Source organism: Apostichopus japonicus, chromosome 20 (assembly GCF_037975245.1).
Source record: "Apostichopus japonicus isolate 1M-3 chromosome 20, ASM3797524v1, whole genome shotgun sequence".
In the NCBI taxonomy this organism is placed as follows: Eukaryota; Metazoa; Echinodermata; class Holothuroidea; order Aspidochirotida; family Stichopodidae; genus Apostichopus; species Apostichopus japonicus.
In genome coordinates, this window is record NC_092580.1 from 655,001 (window position 1) to 675,578 (window position 20,578).

The 20,578-nt window shown below is 37.9% G+C and overlaps 1 protein-coding gene across 3 annotated transcripts in view; it reads left to right on the top strand.

The window, feature by feature from the left end:
- The window catches only part of LOC139961011 (uncharacterized), a 426,752-nt gene extending 416,576 nt beyond the window's left edge, over positions 1–10,176 (top strand). Inside the window, exons 2-5 of one of the 3 annotated variants that reach the window (XM_071959798.1) lie at positions 1,942–2,073; positions 3,283–3,411; positions 4,450–4,570; positions 8,773–10,176. In XM_071959798.1, the coding sequence (XP_071815899.1) occupies positions 3,334–3,411; positions 4,450–4,570; positions 8,773–8,837 (264 nt within the window). In that variant the 5' untranslated portion in view covers positions 1,942–2,073; positions 3,283–3,333 and the 3' untranslated portion in view covers positions 8,838–10,176. Of the gene's footprint in view, positions 1–1,941; positions 2,074–2,462; positions 3,412–4,449; positions 4,571–8,772 lie in introns of those variants that run through there. The other 2 variants (XM_071959796.1, XM_071959800.1) reach the window with 2 other exon arrangements.
- Positions 10,177–20,578: the final 10,402 nt, after the last annotated feature.

A 20,578-nucleotide genomic window follows, 5' to 3' on the forward strand; every position in this document is an offset into this window, starting at 1 on the left:
TGTTCATGAATTTCAGATCAAAGATCAACTAGGGGTCTTTTGTGTCCCGGGCCCCGGCCCAATATTTTCAAATTGCTCCTGTTCGTACAGTGTATGGCCAGTGATAGTGAAACTTGGTCACAACGTTCCTCGGGATAGGAGTTACGAGGAGTGTTTGGAAAATTGAGGTCAAATGTCATTTAGGGGGTCATCGGGGGTCATTCTTTGTAATATTTTCAAATATCTCAATCTCCTCAAGATTTTGATGGATCATATTCAAAGTTGAACTGATGATTGTTGGATTGTGTATGAATAAGGTGATGCCTAATAATTTTTGGTCAAAAGTTAATTAATTACAATTAATCCCCATTGTTTAAAAAAATCTGAGCCTTCACCTTTTGCCAAAGCTCCTTTAATTTGCCTCCCAGTATCTGCAGTGTTTGTTTACATTTGTGGTTAAGCTCTGCAGAGGCTGTTAGTGGAATTAAAGCAGGACTGGGAGTTGTTATTAACTGTTGAACTGTAAGCGTGAGAGCCCTACAGCCAATCAGCACTTGCCGATTCTTAGAAGTCTTTGAGCCTGAGGTATGTAGGCAGCTATGGCGGGCCATCAGTCTCAAATCATTGGAGATCGACTTATACCGATTTAAATCGACATATACCAGTTTCCTTCGACATATACCAGTTTCCTTCGACTTATACCAGTTTCATTCTACATATCATCGATTTAAATCGACATATACCAGCTTCATTCTACATATCATCGATTTAAATCGACATATACCAGTTTCATTCTACATATCATCGATTTATTTTACTTATCATCGATTTAAATCGATGATAAGTAAAATAAATCGATGATATGTCGATAGTAACTGGTATATGTCGATTTAAATCGATGATATGTGGAATGAAACTGGTATATGTCAATTTAAATCGACATATCATCGATTTATTCTACATATCATCGATTTATTTTACTTATCATCGATTTAAATCGATGATAAGTAAAATAAATCGATGATATGTCGAAGGAAACTGGTATATGTCGATTTAAATCGATGATATGTAGAATGAAACTGGTATATGTCAATTTAAATCGACATATCATCGATTTATTCTACATATCATCGATTTATTTTACTTATCATCGATTTAAATCGATGATATGTAAAATAAATCGATGATATGTCCATTTAAATCGACATCTACCAGTTTAAATCGATGATATGTCGAATTAAATCGGTAGAAGTCAATTTCCGTGGACTTATACCAGTTTCTAGCGTCTCAAATTGACATATACCTATTTAAATCAACATATCATCGATTTAGCTCATTAACATATTCCAAATTAAATCGATGATAAGTAAAATAAATCGATGATATGAAGAATGAAACTGGTATATGTCGATTTAAATCGATGATATGTAGAATGAAACTGGTATATGTCGATTTAAATCGATGATATGTAGAATGAAACTGGTATAAGTCGAAGGAAACTGGTATATGTCGAAGGAAACTGGTATATGTCGATTTAAATCGGTATAAGTCGATCTCCAAGGATTTGAGACTGATGGCCCGCCATAGGCAGCCAGCCAAAATGTTGGCAAGGTGTGCTTCAGGTCTGCTCAGGTAGAGGGGAGAAAGTTTAATAGGGTAGGTCAGTGGTATTGTTTGAGAGAGTTGGTAAAATAGGATTTAAAGGGGGAAAATAGGAATTATAGCCAGTGGTGTGGCCAGGATTCTGCTAACGGAGGGAGGGGGGGGGGTTATCCCTCATGGGCCCAAAATTAGTGGAATCTGAAAAATGGCCTGAAATTTGGTGGGCCATAAAGTTTTGTGGGCCCTACATTTTTAAGCTCAAAAAGGAATGAGCTTCTGCACCATTGGTGCTCTAGTTTCTTCTTTCACCCTCTGTCTGTCTACATTGTTGGTTCTCTTTTCTTTCATCTTCCGCTGCAGTTTATTCTCCCAACAAAAGGTCGCTATAGAAAATTTAGGAGATACGGCTCAGTCCGAGTACAAGCATGGCTCATCTCTGAACACGGAGTCCAGTGGTAGCGATAGTTACAGGGACATTTTAACCAGTCATAAGTAAGTTTCACTCTCTAAACATGTTTTATTTTAAGCAAGGTTTTGTCAGCTGGCAACATATTATCTATGTTTTATTCTTTTGTAAAACAATTCAAAAATAAGAAACTGACTGGGAAAAGTAAATGCAATGTATTGAGACAAGTTATTGGATAATCCCAAACCGAATGTTTACTTACCATAAATGTAACTGGTTGAAAGGTAACGCTGTATCTTGGTAACGATATTTTAAACTATCTCAAGTTGTAAAGGATTGGGAAGGTAAATAGAAGTCAATTTGGGGTGGGGGTGAGTGGAGGAGGGGTGGGCAGCTAAAACAAGCTGCTTAAACGATATGATTTTTAAATTTACACTCTAAACAGTTGACTGTACTGAAAACTGCACAGTGCATTTTAAAGTAGACCACTATCTATATCTTGCTGTAAAGCAGAACTGTTTGTAACCTTGTGTTGAGTTTGTTTTGATCTCATCTCCCTTCATGTAATGAATAGGGAGATGAGATATTGTACTTCACTCCACATCAAAAATGTGAGTGAGTGAGTGTGCGTGTCCGTGTGTGCGTGAGTGAGTGAGCAAAATTAAGTATGTCGCAGACTCCTCCTAAACCCCAAGTCCTGTCGAGTTCAAGCTTGGTGGGTGGGAGCCTGACCATGTTACAGGTAACTCATGCCTGCGCGATTGATGACGTCAAAGAGGTTGAAGGTCAAGAAATCTAAAAATTAGTTTTTAGCCATTTTCTGCATGCCAACTTGTTGGACAAAGGCATTAAACCACATTATATGTAGAGAATGAAGAGACAAAGTTTAAAACAAGACAGATTTAGCTGTTTAGGCTTGTAGTTAACGGGTCAATTGAGTTAAAGTTAAAATTGGTCTAAATTGTGCAAAAGAGTGTGTCCTAGACTGTTAGTCCGATCAGGTTCAAACTTGGTGGGTAGGTGCCTGACCATGTACTGTAAACTTGATCTTTGGTGATTGTCTAAATGTCATAGGTGAAAGGTCAAATACCCAGAAAGTGTAGCCATTTTCTGCTTGTCAGCATGTTGGAAAAAGTCATTAAACCACAGATATGTTGACTATAATGAGACAAATTTTAAATTAGAACTTATGCAGTTGTTTAGGGTCAAGGTCAAAGTTCATTGTAGATCCATTCCATCATAAAAGAGATGAGTACCATAGATTGCCATCTTGTCTTATGTTTTAATCTTAATAGATGCTAAGATCCCATAACAAGGGAGTTTATTAGGCAAGTTTCAGGAGAGATATGATTGATAAAGATGGCTACCTTCAAGGTATGCAAGGAATTAAGATGACTAATGAAGCAATCCATGGCAGAATGAAGGTGAGATGACAAAACTATTAATTAATGGACCATTCAACTGTCAATTTGAGTATAGTTTCATTACTTTAATGTATGTTTAATTGCTTTGTTCAAGGGCTGTCCTAACATGTTAGTGTTTGATATCATGAGATGCAAGGTTAAATTGCGACTAACATGCAACATCATGTAACATGTTGAAAATTTCAAGTTTCATTGCTTACACTACATTTCATGTTTAATAGAATGTTGAGTGAAACTACCCACTGCTGTAGGGGAGGAAACATTTGGTGTTTAATCCACAAGCTCCAGCTCATTCATTGGCGCTTAAATTTCAACTCCTACCCAGATCCCAACGAAGAGAGTAAGTGACGTCTGCTCTGTAACGCGACAATAGCATAAGAGACGGTGGTATGAACAGACCTTATGGGGAAAAATTTAACACGTCATTTAACGAAAGTGAAAATACAGTATTCCCCATCTTGGTGGGGTGGAATTCATTTCCCCCGTGGGTTGTATAACAAAAGAGAAATCTGTAAGCAACGATGATTATTAATGCATCTTTGCGTGATTGATTACTAATCCATCTTTGCGTGATTGATTATTAATCCATATTTGCATGATTGATTATTATACAAATATTGAATGGTTATGAGTGCAATAGTGCAAATATTTCATGAGTTGAAAGATGGAATGTTCCATTCAACGGGCGCAGCAGAGTTGAATGGAACAAATTACATCTTTCAACGAATGAAATATTTGCACTATTGCACGAATGGAAACCATTCATTATTTGTTTTATGCAACATATTATATTAAGACGGGTAAAATGCACTCATGCAACCGATTGTTTTGAACAGACAGGTTTCTCTGCTCTCTTACCATTGAAAAAGTGCTACCAAAAAAGTATAACTCATGGTTCTATTTCATAGAGTGGAATAGAGCGGATTTTGCATGCAATCAACAAGCAATTGACCAATCAAATGACCAGACTACAATTAGGTGTTGTATAATAATCCATATTTGCATGATTGATTATTAATCCATCTTCTTTCTGCTTAGACGTTGAAGGACAGCGTAGTAAAATCAGAGGATTCCGTGAAGAGACTGTTAGCAGAGATCAAGATGTTAGGTCAAAGGGTCGTTCAGTCTCATAAAGCCATACAGAAGGAGGAAGAGCCAGGTACATTTTCAAGTTTCTTCCTTTTGGGTTTGGTACGTTGAGAGTACAAGATGGATATGATGCTCGCATTGTATAAAATTATTGGTAGCAGTATGCTGGAGACAGTGGGTTGTAGGACTATTGTTTGCGAGCGGGTCACAGATATGGTCATGTGCGAAGAAAGTTGGAATGAATTTCAAAACTAACCAATGAGTCGGTCTTGCGTACAAAGATTTACTTCGCTGCTAAATAAACCCGAGCGCGTTTAACAGGATCATGTCAAGCATAAATCAGGGACGTTTAAATTTGGTGAAAATGTTCTATTTATGGTAGTTCACAAGCGAGAATGTTACCTAACTTATATGGAATTGATGCCAAGTTTTTGTATTGAATGAGTGCAGTTGTTAAATTTTTTGTCTCCGCCATCCCCACCCCACCCCCGGAAAGAAGTATCCCTAACCATGATGGAATATCACTTAGTAATATTCAGTCTTACCGAAGGCGATGGAGTACAACAGAGTTGAGGAGAGTGGAATTTTCCGAAGGTCAAAGTGTCACTGTTCCCCTGACCAACACGGGAATGATGCTAACTTTGTTAATTTAGGCGAGGATAACAGCTAGGTACTTGACTCCATAAAGAACTCTGACATGTGGGTGTATAGAACAGAAAAATATATTGATACAATTACCGACTGAAACACCCGTTCATATAGAACGCGGACCTGTGGGTGTATAGAACAGAAAAATATAGTGATACAATTACCGACTGAAACACCCGTTCATATAGAACTCGAACATGTGGGTGTATAGAACAGAAAAATATAGTGATACAATTACCGACTGAAACACCCCTTCATGAAATTACACCCTTCATATAAATCACAAATTAGGGAATGATTGAATTATAGCATTAGGAAATTCTAGAAATTAAGAAACTTGATCTCTTTTCACATCTTCAAATGACAATTTCAATCCAAAAGTTTGGTAACCTTCAGGTCGCTGTCACTGTTTCACCAGCTCCCGTCTTTTGGGCTACTTTCTCTTTAGGCCAGCACCCCTTGTCTCTCTTGCTCCGCTGATTGTCGAGAACTGCAGGGTACAAAATACGTTAACTAGTATTTTGTCTAAATACATGCTCTGGAATTATCCCGAGGGTATTTGTAAGACGAACCCTAACCACAGTGAACCTTCCTGCAGATGTGAATTTCCCTTTGGGATATTGAAAACGCATAACACATAACAACATAAATAATTACATAAACCCACCACCAAGTCCTAAATTATCACAAGGCTCCCAATTCTATAATGCCCCCACTAACTGCTCCAATACAACACTTACTATATGCATACTATCTCTACCCCTAGGGCAGCTTCAATGGCCAGGATTATTCTAGAACATAATCTCTGTATCTGAAATATCATGCCATACCCCAAGACACAATGCTCCTCTCTAAAGTGATCCCTGATTGCATAAGCTTGTAACACATATTACTAAGTATTATTGACATATCCCCTAGGCTAGAGCCAAAGTTGCCTAGGTCGGGATACAAACCCCCACAACAACAGTGACACTTCAATAAACAAAATGTCACTGTTCACCTGTCCCCACATGTTCTTAACAAGGATAAATAATGTGACTTACTTCACTGGGCTTTGACTTGCTCTCCAGGTACAGACTGGCACCACGATACATCCACACAGAACCGGTTACTGGTCAAATTAACTCAGGTGGTGACAATAAGTAATATATGTTTTTTTGCATATAAAATGTTGGCCTCGCAGGCTAAGCTTCTCAACAAGCCTGAATACAACTTAGTGCCCTCACAGGGTCTTACCACAACAGCAATAATAACCAACACACCACGCCCACAAATGACACAGCCAGTCTTGTACAACTGTACCTTTCAAACCCTGGGAGTCAAGTGAGGAATATTCTCCAACTCTGAAATGAATGCATACCATGTACTGCTCAAAACAATACATAACACAAAACAAGACACAAACAAGACAAATATACAGGACACAAAGGGATAAAGCTACTTCCTTCAAGTCAGGTACAATCTAGCTTGTGCCATTCAGAGTCACTCAAGTGATACATAAGGCAATACATAACATAAAGAATACATCAAGTTTATGTACTTCGTCCTCAGATTTAGTGTAAAGTATTTTTTTGGGGTGAATATTGTAAGGATAACAAGCTCGTTCCTTTTTTCCTAGAACTGAATAAGTATTCACACAAAGCAAATTGCTCTTTTACCCATCATCAAAGTAGCTGTGCAGTTACTAGTGTATTGGAAACAATATTATACCTGCCATAAGTTTTGCCATATGGTACTGTGCATTATTTTTTTTTGGGGGGGGGTTTCCCTTAAATTGTATGCGCATTGTGTCACGTTTGTTTTGACAAATAAGGCTTTGTTCTGTGCAGTGATAATCTTTCCCTATAATCCCAGAGATATAAATATAAATATATTTAGAGGAAACTCTTGAAAAAGTTTGTAACAAAATTAACGCCGAGTCAGGTCAGATCTTTCTGGAAACCCTACACGTAATGAGACTAGGAGAGAATTGGTCTGGGAGGATGGGAGGGGGGGGGGGGGCGGGTTTTAGTGGAATATTTAGGAACATTGCAGTTATTGTGTGTTGTTCTCCATCTCAATTAAAGACCTGTTATTTATGTGTAAATTAACACCTAGTTACTTAGTATTTTGCTGTTTGGATGCAGCCAGGGGTGGGACCTAGATTCCCCATCTCTTAGATTTTGTCTGTAACCCCACCAAAACACATATCCAGTACCACTAAACCCACTCCGAACTCTGTTGCTCCATTTACCCGAGCAAATCTTGCTATGAAATTGACTGACTTGCTACACAAATGCAAAGATATTGGGCATTTTTTTTTCCATTAACAGAAACTCTAGTGTTATCATCAATATAATGATAAACAAAATGGAGAAACTTTCAGCACATGTATTCAAAATAGTAAACACTTACTTATTGCCTCCACTCCACCCTCCAGTTTAATATTCTGGCTTTGCTTTCTGATTATGTGCAGGTTTGAGATGTAGTACATTTCTCCATCCGTGTTATTGTCAGATAATGAAATGAGAATAAGAATTAATAAAATTGTAAAAGAAAGTTTCCTTCCTCGACAGCATGACTTCATATCCGTCACTTCTTCAGTATCTACCTAAATGACAAATGTAGGCTGAATTTTAGACACAATAATGTCGTAGTCCACCAGAACAAGGTTAATTGCTGATCCAGTTCCAAGCTATTTACCGTTAAAATATGCTAAACCTCCGGTATGTTCCTTTAAAGGCTAACTTGATGATGTTATCAGCTCTTCTAGAACAGGCTTTAATGTTAATGTTAACCCATTGCTTTACATTCTAATAACTCACTCAACCAAAGCATGTTCCTTAAACTTGATATTAAAACAACAACACCCTTGCACCCATTGAAAGAACATTAGACACCATCTATCCAAAAGTTGACAAATTTGTACTACCACTGTAAACATGTCATTTGAGACAGGTAAATATCTTTTTTGTGATTTTGTGCTGGATCTGAGGAACTCAGCTAAATGGTTAAAGTATTAGACTAAATAGTCTTGTCACTCTAAACCGATGAACCTCGGCAAATTAATGGGTCGTTCCCTTACAAATTAAAAGTGGCAAAAAAAATCCAGCCTGGCCTAATAACGCTGTTTTTCAACCGTTCACAACAAATTAACTGAGGTTTGTTAAGCTTTGTTTCTAAAGTCATCTTTTTTATGAATTTTTCCTTCATGTCTTTCCATTGTAATATAGCTTGTAAATCTATTGCAATCAAAAAATTTTACATTTTTTTTATACATTTTATAATAATATTCTGTAACTACTGTAGTTGATACAACAATACTAGACATTTCACTAGTAGATGGGTTATAAATAAAATTTAAAAAATTGACATTTCTGACATTACATAAGTTAGGGAAATCATTAAATGTTCTTAGATCTCTGTCTGTGGCTCTGACTCCCTCCCACCAAGAAAGTGTTAATCCCCCACCCCCTCCTATCACCCAAAGCAATCCGTTTTTGCCCTTAAAATTATTGGCTATCGTTGACTCATTTGAGTCTTCAAATGTAACATGCATGATCTACACTTTATGCAGAGTTCTTACGTCTACATGGCTTGTGTATTCCTATCTAGTAATTTTCTTTCATACTCTTTTATCGACAGAACCACCTATGGTGTCCAACATGGAACAGCTCCCAGAGAGACCTCCAGAAGACTTAAATTTGTAAGAGACTTGGGAAGATGACGAAACATCAGACAGAGACAATAAATTGGAATCCCAAGCCCCTGTAGCCGATTCAGATCCCTACTCTAGTCTCATTATGGACATGAAAGCCTCCATCTTACCTCCGAGTTAAGTACAGTCTAACTTATACCAGATCAGGAAAGGCTTACAAGACGATAACCTCCTGAAGGCAGAAGAAGACAGAAAAGTTTGTTCCAATTCTGGTAGCGACGTGCCGAACGCTTCATCAATCCAAAATGACAAGCTGATGGAAGTTTCCCCCGAAGGGATTAGAAATGGGACTAAAGTTGAAGAAGAATCGGAAAGTGATTCGATCCAGCTACCAGATAGTCCTGCCGGTCTCAAACTTTCAGGATCACAAACTTTTGAGCCACCGATGTTGCAGCTTCTTAAAAGATATATTTATTATTATTATTTGTTTCATCACATAGTATTTCAAGGTGAACAAGACAATATAAGTACAAATAAGTAAAAAATGTGAAAGGAAGTCAACTAAGAAACCCTTTTGGGCTTAATCGAATTGAGTACTCCCTATCTATATGTACATGTATATATTTATATATATATATATATATATATATATATATATGTATAAACTGTATATATATGTAAGCTTTTCTACTTCTTTATTTTGTATCACCATGTGTGTAAATATTGAAGCACTAAGATATGCAGTTTTTTTCCTTGAAATAGCAAGAGATATAATAGAGAACACTGTTATGAAAGCTGTACTTAAAACACTTGAAAAACTGCTCTCCTAAATTTTAAGGAATAGTTTGGCAGAATTTTTTTCTGGGGAACTCTATTTTTATTTATCTTTATTTCATGCATAGTCTTGAATACTTCTGCAATACCATAAGACCATCTCTGCCCTGCACCTAAAAATACTGGGTTTTTTATTCTCTCTTGCATGTTTTCAAAAGTGCCCTTCTCAAGGGTATCATGTTGAAAATTTTCTCATATTTACAGATGGAAATTATGAAGTTATGTCAATTGAGGTCATCAGCGGCCAAAATACAAAAACCTTGTAGTCTAGTTTAGTGAATATCTGTAGCATCGGTAAAATGTCATAATTAGGTGGTAGGTCCCCCTCACTGAGCATTACACTTTGAGCAGTTCTGTTAAGAGGTCAAATGTAAATTGGAGTCATCAGCTGCCAAAAGCCTGAAATCCTTGTCGACATCAAAATCAAAGCTGCGATTATCCTCATGCTCAGAAATGTACAAGAACTGAATGTTCTATGAAGAGGTCAAAGGTCACTTAGGGTCAAATTCTGACCACCTTGATCAGGCGCATATCCAGGGGGGGCGCGCGTATCTAGGGGGGGCGTTGGGGGCGTGAAAAGAGGAGAGAAAAAAAGAGAGAAGAAAAAAGGGGAAAAAGAGGGGAAAGAAGGGGAGGAAGGAAGGGAAAAGAAAAAGAAGAAATAGAGGAAAAGGAGGGAGTAGAAAAAATGGCAAGCAACTGGGAAGAGAAAAAAGAACAGTGACATAATTACAGGGCTGATCCCTATTATACACATAGGGTAGCCAGTGACGGATCGATGATTTTGGAATGGGTGTGCGCCTCACCCTACCCCTTCCACCGACAACTCCATTTTGACGTTTTCATATTTCCTCTCTCACTAATATATATATATATATATATATATATATATATATATATATATATATATATATATATAAATATATATATATATATATATATATATATTTATATATATTTATATATATATATATATATATATATATATATATATATATACATATATATATGTATATATATATATATATGTGTATATATATATATATATATATATATATATATACATATATATATACATATATATATATACATATAAACAATTGTACAATTGTGCTATGAAACCAACTGTGGCTGGTCTCGAACTCGACCGAGTCGTCGGGAACATGATGCATTTTCAGTATTAGACCAGGATCTATATGCGAACTGCACTAGACATATGTCCTTCGATGCAACACTGCCATCCAGAGATAAAATGTTATACTCCGACCTGAATGCTAATTGTTACCCTAAACCTCGTACCGTAACTCATACAATGAATCTAAAAATAAATTCCGCATGTGATTAGAGAATTGAGCACATCTCCTGTGAATATCATGTAGTGCATGGGGTGGGGGGGGACAGGCGGACGCACCTATCACTTCTTGAGATTGTTCCAATCTGCGTGAAAATGCCCACCACCCACCCCCACAACCCCTACGCCCAACCCCTCTTATCGCTTCCCAATGGGTTACAAAACTTAAACAATAACCTTCGCCCGTAGTACTAAAACCTTGACAAAATCCGGCAACACACCACTTCATCGATAGATAACGAGTCTAGTGATCGGGCTGTGTATATATATATATATATATATATATATACATATAGAGAGAGAGAGATCGTGCATATGGCAAGCCGTTTTAACATTTACTTCGCAATTAGACTTCAGTCGAATACATTTCACTTTATTGGAATACATTCTACTTAAGTGAAATGTTATTCCACTTAAGTGGAAATGTATTACACTTAAGTGGAGTTCAATTTCCCTAAAGTAGAATTCCATTCCACTTAAGTGGAAATGAACATTTCTATTTCACTTAAGTGGAAATGCCTCCCACTTAAGTGGAATTGTATTTCACTTTAGTGGAAATACATTCCACTTAAGTGGAATTGTAATTTACTTAAGTGGAATACATTTCCACTTTAGTGGTATAACATTTCACTTAAGCTAAATAGTCCATCTATTTCACTTAAGTGGAATACAATTCCACTCAAGTGAAATGCTTTTCCACTTAAGTGAAATACAATTCCAGTTGAGTGGAATGCATTTCCACTTAAGTGGAATTGTATTCCACTTAAGTGGAATACAATTTCATTTAAGTGGAATAATATCTTTTGGGCGTCAATTTCACTTATGTGGAATTCTATTCTGCTTAAAAATACAATTCCACTTAAGTGGAATGCATTTCCACTTAAGTGGAATTGTATTCTACTTAAGTGGAATACAATTACACTTTAGTGGAATAATATCTTTTGGGCGTCAATTTCACTTAAGTGGAATTCTATTCTGCTTAAGTAAAATACAATTCCACTTAAGTGGAAATGTTGATATGTGGCTTATATATAAATACAATTTAGGGTAATGTTCGTCGTAACGCATTCAATTGCTCATCACATATGATGATGTAGTCGATCCTCGTTGCACGTGTACATTATGGCTATGGCTAATCATTCACATCTAACATTGCTGGAATGCGATCAAATAATTGTTGTTGTTACAGACACAATTCGAAGTGTTGTTTTCTCACTTGCACAGTGGAACAATCAGTATGATGCACAACAGAGGCGGCTTACATCTTGTTTAAGTAACATAGGCAGAATTCGTAACTTTTTAGATAGTGAAACTTTTGACGAAGTAAAAGATTCCATCCAAAATAAAAAAAAAGTAATACGTTCTCTAGCCCTTGTCAATGCGTTTTCGGCTGTAGCTCCAACCACTTGTAATGTATTTGCCATGGCTTTATTTTGGTAATCGTATTCGTCAGGTACCAGGTCAGGTACGTACGTACTCACCTTGCACAAATGTTAAGTGCTAGCTGGATCCAGATGGACAGCCGATATTCATTGTGCACATATCGACACCACGTACGTACACGTATCGCGGCAAGTTGTTTATAATGGCGCGCAAAGGCATGGGCAAAGTTTGGCGTTGAATGAACTAGCCAATCACATTCCATTTAAGTGGAATACACTAGCCAATCACATTCCACTTAAGTGAAATAGACTATCCAATCACATTTCACTTAAGTGGAATTGTATTCCACTTAAGTGTAATTGTATTCCACTTAAGTGAAATAGACAGGACATTCCACTCAAGTGGAATTGTATTCCACTTAAGTAGAATACAATTCCACTTAAGTGAAATGCATTTCCTAAGTGAAATACAATTCCACTTAAGTGAAATAGATTTAGCTTAAGTAAGATGCAGTGACAAGTTGATGAATTCAGCTTAAGTAAAATACAATTAAGCTTAAGTGGAATATGGTATTCCACTTAAGTTAAATAGAATTCCACTCAAGTTAAATAGTATTCTGCTTAAGTGAAATTGAATTCCACTTAAGTGAAATGTATTCGACTTAAGTCGAATTGCGAGGTAAATGTTAAAACGGCTTGCCATACGTGCACTGACCTAAATGGAGTGTAACCACTCCCGATTTTGCAATTTCCCAAGATCAGGCCCGAAAAATCCCAAGAAATACCAAGAACACTGTGCTGTATGGATTTCTAGCAATATCCAGCGATATCTAGGGATGAATATCCCAAGATCTTACCTAAACTGAAGGCAGATAGAGAATCGAAACCTTCAGTGAACTGAACTTGAAACTGTGCGTCTTTCGAAATGAAAAGAATGTGGGGAATTGCACAATAAACAGATCAAAGTTATATATTTCAGTCTCATTTCAATTATTCGAATTTGTTAAGCAAACAGCAGATATCACATCATATCAGTGAGCATGAAAATGGCGTTCCAGGATGAACAGCCTTCAAACCATGGGCGCAGATCCTGGTGGGGACAGCAGGACGCGTCCCCATCAACTTTTTTTCAGTAGTGGGGACATAATATACCGTGTCCCCACCAATTTTTCTTGACCAATAGCTGCATTTCAAGTTCCCCTGTATTGAACTTTGGCGCAGTTAGATCCAGCCCAGCCCCTCGGTTCCTACGCCCTTGCTAACCACTGCGTCACTGCAACTGTTGAGAAATAATGCTAATTTTTTCTTCAAAATGGAACGGAGGGTGATGTTCAAATGCTGTACAGGATAACTCAAAACGTACACCTTTATTGAACTTCATATTTCAAATGGTCTCAAAATTGGCATTATTTTCAGTGATTTATACTACATGACTCTAGGTTTGGCAGTAACTTGTGAAAATGTTTCATAGTGAAAATAAAACAATGCCATGTTACTCATTAATTATTAAAGGGTTGGCAGAGCTGCTTTTCTTGCTCAAATTGATCAAAGAATATGTCCATGTGCTCATACATAGAGCATCTGTATGTCTTTATATCACATAGGAAGACTGTTCTCTCTGGGTATTGAAACATTTTGGAATATATATTCTACATTTTGAGTCCTTAAAAGATCTTAATTCTTTTGATTGCCTTGTTGCTAAAGTAATGGTCAAGACAACGTTTCCTGAATCTGCATAGCTCATGTCGCGGAGCGGTTGAAAACTATTAATATACAACAACCAGTTAAAACAACAGTATCAGGCAGTATTTTATCACCCTCCGTTCCATTTTTGAAGAAAAAATTACGATTAAAACATTGAACACTTCTATCGCTTAGCATACAATTTCCGAGGAAACAACACCGTGAAACTGGAGAACATTTATGAATAAGAAAGGTTTGATTTGACTGCGTTGAAATAACTTATGACTGGCAAGATGCGTGGAGCGCTCTCTATCGGCCTCTTTTTTGGTCAGTTTGCAACTTCAGAGGAACAATAGAAACCCGAAAAAACTTTTAAAACGAACAAAGGATTCACAAACCTTTGTTCTGCCTAAAAGATAAGCAGAGGCCAAAAGAGGCCTAAAAGATAAGCAGAATGAAACTGTTAGCAAACTGCTTATCCACTAGAGAGCCTGTGTAATAGAATGTGTAAAAGTTTCGATCCTAGCAGGATCTTCTTCAGAGGCTTAAAAAATAAGATCAGCAGAAAGTTTGGTTTATTGTAGATTTGTGTGCGCGGAATTAGCCCGATTGGTACGGGGAAAGGTGATTAATTTGCTCTAGGTGGGATCTGGTGCGGTTATCTATAATTCTTTCGGAAATCTTACATACGGCTGGGAGGAGACTAATTGGTCGATAGTTTTGAATTTTGGTGCGGTCTTTACTTAGTTTCGGTATTAAAATCTTTTTGGCGGATTTCCATGGGGTTGGGAAATAACCCAGTCTAAGGAGTTCGTTAAATAGTGGGAAAATATGAGAGTTAATGAATATCGGAGGGGAGTTTTTAGGCATTAGGTCATTTATGTTGTCAGGACCAGTGGAGGATGCATTTTTTAGTGGCACTATACCAATTGTTTATATCTATTTTATTGAGCAGAGGGATGATTTTTGTTGAGACATCCTAATGGGTTGGTGTTAAAGCTGGTTGCATTTCTGATAATTGTACGGTCTATTTCGTGTTTACAGCTGATATCGTATCGGGGGCCATCGTAGATATTGAATATACTTTTAAAGTACGATTCAATTAGCTTTATTTGGTCTTGAGTTTTTGTGATGAGGTTACCTACGTTATCTCTAAGGCCTTGGTCTGTTTTACCTGTGTTTGGGGTTGTAATGGGGTTAATGATTTTTTAAAATTTTCCAAAAGTGTTTCGGGTTTTTATCATTACTTATTAAATCGCAGTTGCTTGGGACGCGGTTTTGTTCATCCGCCAATATTTGTCTGTTTATTGCTATTTAAGTTGGTTAATTTGGGTTTTTAGAGTTAGGTCTCGGGAGATGATATAGGTTCTACGTAGGCGACGTCTGAGTTTCATAAGTGTAAGGATTTTCTTATTTAGTTTTCGTTTTCTGTTTTGTTTTTAAATGACAGTGTCTTTTGAAAGTATTGAAGATATGATTGATGGGCAACGCTGTCACAGTAATTGTCGATGTAATTTAGCCAGGCGCGGCGGAACGGGAAAATTATTGGGGTGCTAATGTGTTAAGATTATCTAAGCGGAGCGCCACCATGGGTTGATGCGGAGCGTACAAGACAATTTTGGGGTTTTCAAACCCCCAGATGCCCGGAAACGGCACTTGCCGAGTGTTTTATGCTGCGAATACCTAGCCCTAAGATATGGGTCTCAAGCCTGCAATTTCTCAGATTGCACCAAAAAATCTGTAAAAGCATTGTAATTTGTATATTCGAGGGTGTTTTAAGAGAGTAGCTATTACTCGTAGTGTACTCGCAAAGACGTTTTTGAGTGTAGTAAATTACTACTTGCAATTAAATGCAATAATTAAATAAATGTCCTAAGAAAAAACAGAAAGCATTTCTTAATGTCAACAAATGGGTAATTCCAAACCATGTGCAGTTGCCAACAAATTTCTATGAACCAAGCACAGTCACGAATGCATGTACCCTATACAGTACAGGTGAAATGCTAATATTGTGTTTTTGTTCGTTTAATAATTAATTGCGCACATAGAGCCATGTTCCACGCCTTGCGTGTACTCGTAGTGTAAACGCAAATTTTGATGAGTGTATAGCGTTTAGCTTATTACACTCTTATTTAAAACACTAATATTCGATGAGGCATGATAGAGACAATCAATTATCATATCGTTTGAATGCTCTGGCTGCAATGCTCCGCACCTACCCTCCCCCCCCCCATGTCCCTGAAGGATATATCCATGGGAAATGTGCTACCATTGGAAGGATATATCTTTCAGGGATGTTGGAGAACTGGCTGAAAAGAGGCAAATCATTGGCCTAAGACGTAGTTGTGTTGCGCTTACCCCCCCCCCCCGGTTCCGCCGCCACTGAATTTAGCTCGTTGTTTTGGTTGTTGTATTTTGGGAGTCTGTTTTATTGTAATTATACGTCACTTCGTTATTTGGTATGCGGTTGAGGTTTATGTCTAGCTCAAAAACGAGTGGAAAAATTGTCACTGATTTAGTCATCTTCTAGGATTTGTATCGAATGTGTTTAAGTTGCGAGGTGATTTGAGGTTACATGGGTAGTCAAGTAGTTCTGTAATATTGTTTATTGGGTTTATCCTAGGATTGGTACTTTGGCTAATTATCGTTAAGTTGTATTTATCACATATTTCTAAGAGATTTGCCTTTTTCAGAAAAAATAATGTGGGCAATTACTAGGAGTTTTATATTTTTATTAGAACATATATATGCTATGCTGGATATGGGCTCATTTGGGGGACTATAATCATACCACGAAAGTGTCCATTAGGTATAGGTTGCATTGAGGGTGTGTTATTCTTTCGTCAAATGGCGTACCATGGGGGGAGGGGGTGGTCTATCTGGCAGTGGCGCAGCGTCCATACAGTCAGGGGGCGGATACCCCCCCCCCCTGACGGACTCAAATGGACTGCTGGCGCCCTTTTTTAGCTTTTTACCACTTTATATGCTATTATTGACGTTTTTATTGCGCTCTCATCTACCTATTGACATTTATCCTTTATCTGCAAATTAGCAAGGCCCGGAAAGTGTCATTTCCGCCGATCTAAGGAGCATCTTTATTCAAAATTTTCGGTACGCTCCGCGCCAAACCCGTGGTGGCGCTCCGCTTAGATAGTTTCGAAAGCGCCCCTACAGACCATTCTCGCCCCCCCCCCCCCTCGACCAATACCCTTAGCTCCGCCACTGCAAATGACCCGATAGAAATACGTGTTCTTTATAAGTGCACAATTTTGAAAAACCCCTCTTTTCAGCCCCCTCTTGTCCTCTCTGAAACACCCATCGACATTAAAATTAGACGTGGAATAGAAGACACCCTTGTCTTTGTTATACACTAATTTCGTGTAATTATCTGACCGGGAAAGGCTTTTTGTTTATATGATTTCTATTTTTTTCATAAATCACAAATCATTTTTTTCCCCTGCACGCCCCCACACAGCACCCAATTCCAAAATAAACTTCAGATTCGTAATCAGCGTGTCGCGAACTACCAGAAAAGATACACATTTATCGCCTTTGCGACAAAAAGTTATTTCACCTTTAAAAACCGTAAGCAGTTTTTTCCAAAATTTATGCCAAAATTTGACCCATTTATTCATAAATGTCAAGATAAAACTCAAGATGACAAACAAAGGTTTGATTTGACTGCTTTGAAATCACGTATCACTGGCAAGATGCGTCGAGCGCCCTTTTATTTCGCTCAGTTTGCAACTTTTCAGAGGAACAATAGAAAACGGAAAAACTTTTAGGGGCAACAAAAGATTTTAATCCTTTGTTCGTCGTAAAAGTTTTTCGGTCTTACTTTTTCAAGTTTGAGGTGCAAAAACTTGTTGTCGCAAATTCGATAAATGTGTATCTTTTCTGGTAGTTCGCGACACGCTGATTACGAATCTGAAGTTTATTTTGGAATTGGGTATCAAAAAGAAGTACTTTTTAAACTTTTCAGACAAAAAACCTATTTTTGTCGCAAATAAAAATTGCCAAAAATTGACCCCAAATCGATTTCGCCCATATGACGTGACAGGGGGTAACCGATGCTCAGGAGCCCAAATCTGCAACTCCCAGGTCCATATCTGCTTCCGTTCGGGAGATACGTGGTCTCAAAGGACCCGATAGAAATACGTGTTCTTTATAAGTGCACAATTTGGAAAACCCCCTCTTTTAAGGCCCCTCTCTTGTCCTCTCTGAAGCACCCATCGAAATTAAAATTAGACGTGGAGTAGAAGACACCCTTGTCTTTGTTATACACTTATTTCGTGTAATTATCTGACCGAGTGACCGGAAAAGGCTTTTTGTTTATATGATTTCTATTTTTTTCATAAGTCATAAATCTGGACTTTGAAGTTTAAATATTAGAAACGAGCATTAATTCTCAGCAGTTCTAGTGGCGCAGTTGGTAGTGCTCTGGACTGACAAACTCCGTGTCTCAGGTTCGATTCCCAGACAGAGCATTTTGATTTTTTTCTCTTTTCCTTCTTCCATTCTGGACTTTGAAGTTTAAATATTAGAAACGAGCATTAATTCTCAACAGTTCTAGTGGCGCAGTTGGTAGTGCTCTGGACTCACAAACTCCGTGTCTCAGGTCCGATTCCCAGACAGAGCATTTTGATTTCTTCTCTTTTCCTTCTTCCATTCTGGACTTAGAAGTTTAAATATTAGAAACGAGCATTAATTCTCAACAGTTCTAGTGGCGCAGTTGGTAGTGCTCTGGACTGACAAACTCCATGTCTCAGGTTCGATTCCCAGAGAGAGCAGTTTGATTTGATTTTCTTTTCCTTCTTCCATTCTGGACTTTGAAGTTTAAATATTAGAAACGAGCATTAATTCTCAACAGTTCTAGTGGCGCAGTTGGTAGTGCTCTGGACTCACAAACTCCATGTCTCAGGTTCGATTCCCAGAGAGAGCATTTTGATTTTCTTTTCTTTTCCTTCTTCCATTCTGGACTTTGAAGTTTAAATATTAGAAACGAGCATTAATTCTCAACAGTTCTAGTGGCGCAGTTGGTAGTGCTCTGGACTGGAGAGACACCGACAAACTCCATGTCTCCGGTTCGATTCCCAGACAGAGCATCATGTCTGCGGTTAATGTCTAGACAGAGCCTTTTACTTTTCTGTTCTTTGGAGGGAGTGGAAGTATAAATATAAGAAACGAAGTTTTTCCAGAGGGAACCGAAATGGTGTAATTGGTTATTCCATCGTTCAGTAAGCGATTGGTTTGGATTGCATCGGTTCAAGCCCCAGGTGAGTATTCGCAAAAGGAGTTCTGACAAGTGGATAAGGTGAATCCCGAAGGCGGGCGGTCCCCCTCCTCCTGGCAGGTGGACAAGGTGAGTACCGAGGGTGACAGGTGAGAGGGGGAGGATGAGAGGGGGTGAGGGTGCGGACAAGGTGAGGTCGCTGCCCCCTCCCCCTGACAAGGTAAAGGCGCGGACAAGTGGAGTTCGCCGCCACCCCTCCCCCTGACAAGGTTCAACGCGGACAAGGTGAGTTCGCCGCCACCCCTCCCCCTGACTAGCTAATCGGGGGTGAGGGAGTAGTGGAGAAAATGTTTTTACAAAAAAAGACAAAAAAAGTCCAAACAGCAGGATCTTTAAATATTTGTAAAGCTTTAGAAACCAGAGGCCCACCTAATGGTCTAGTGGTAAAGACTTTTGCTTTTGCATCTCAAGGTCCCTGGCTCAAACTCAATCTTTGCTTTTCCTTTTACAATACTCATGTAAAAGGAAGAAAAAAAGGAAAAAAAAGGAAAAAAAAGAATAGACTTTGAAATAACTTCTTTTTTTTAATGACAAATCAGTTCATGGACAGGATATACCTTCATCCCTCCCACCACAGTTAATACCCTTCAACTACCTGTCCAGAAACAGGTTATCCCTCATCAAATTATTATGCAAATACTAATCAAAACATGCAATACATATTTCATAAACATTCTTAGTGATACCTGCATCTACTATTGAGATGGTTGGGTGACAACAGACAGTTAGTTTCTATAATGTTTCTATTATTTATAATATCAGCCTGGAGGGCAGTTATTTAATGATACTAAGCAGTCACATGTACATATGGGATAAGCCTATGGCCTTTTTACTTCACACCAGGTGGCTATCCAATTCACACCAGTACATTCTTTTTGGACATTTTTTTTTAAACATTTGGAAGACCATTTCAACATGAGGGGAAAAAGAATTGATTTCTCCTATATAAAAATAATAACCCCATCTTACTTTAGCCAGATAGGGCTTGAATCCATAGGTTTGCTTGACGACAAGTTCCCAACAAAAAGGAGTTGGCCTTCCATGGCTGATTGCTGATTCAGTTTACAATACCATGGCGCCCCTGCTACCATCAATAAAATTGTCTTTAACTTTCATTTATTAACTAAACCTGATTTTGAATTAATTTTAGATAACTCAATTTTTACATTTTTTGCCCTCCAGTTTGAAAAAGGAAACGTTACTACCATAGCACAAACAACATATATGTGGAAAGGTTGCTCCCTTTCATT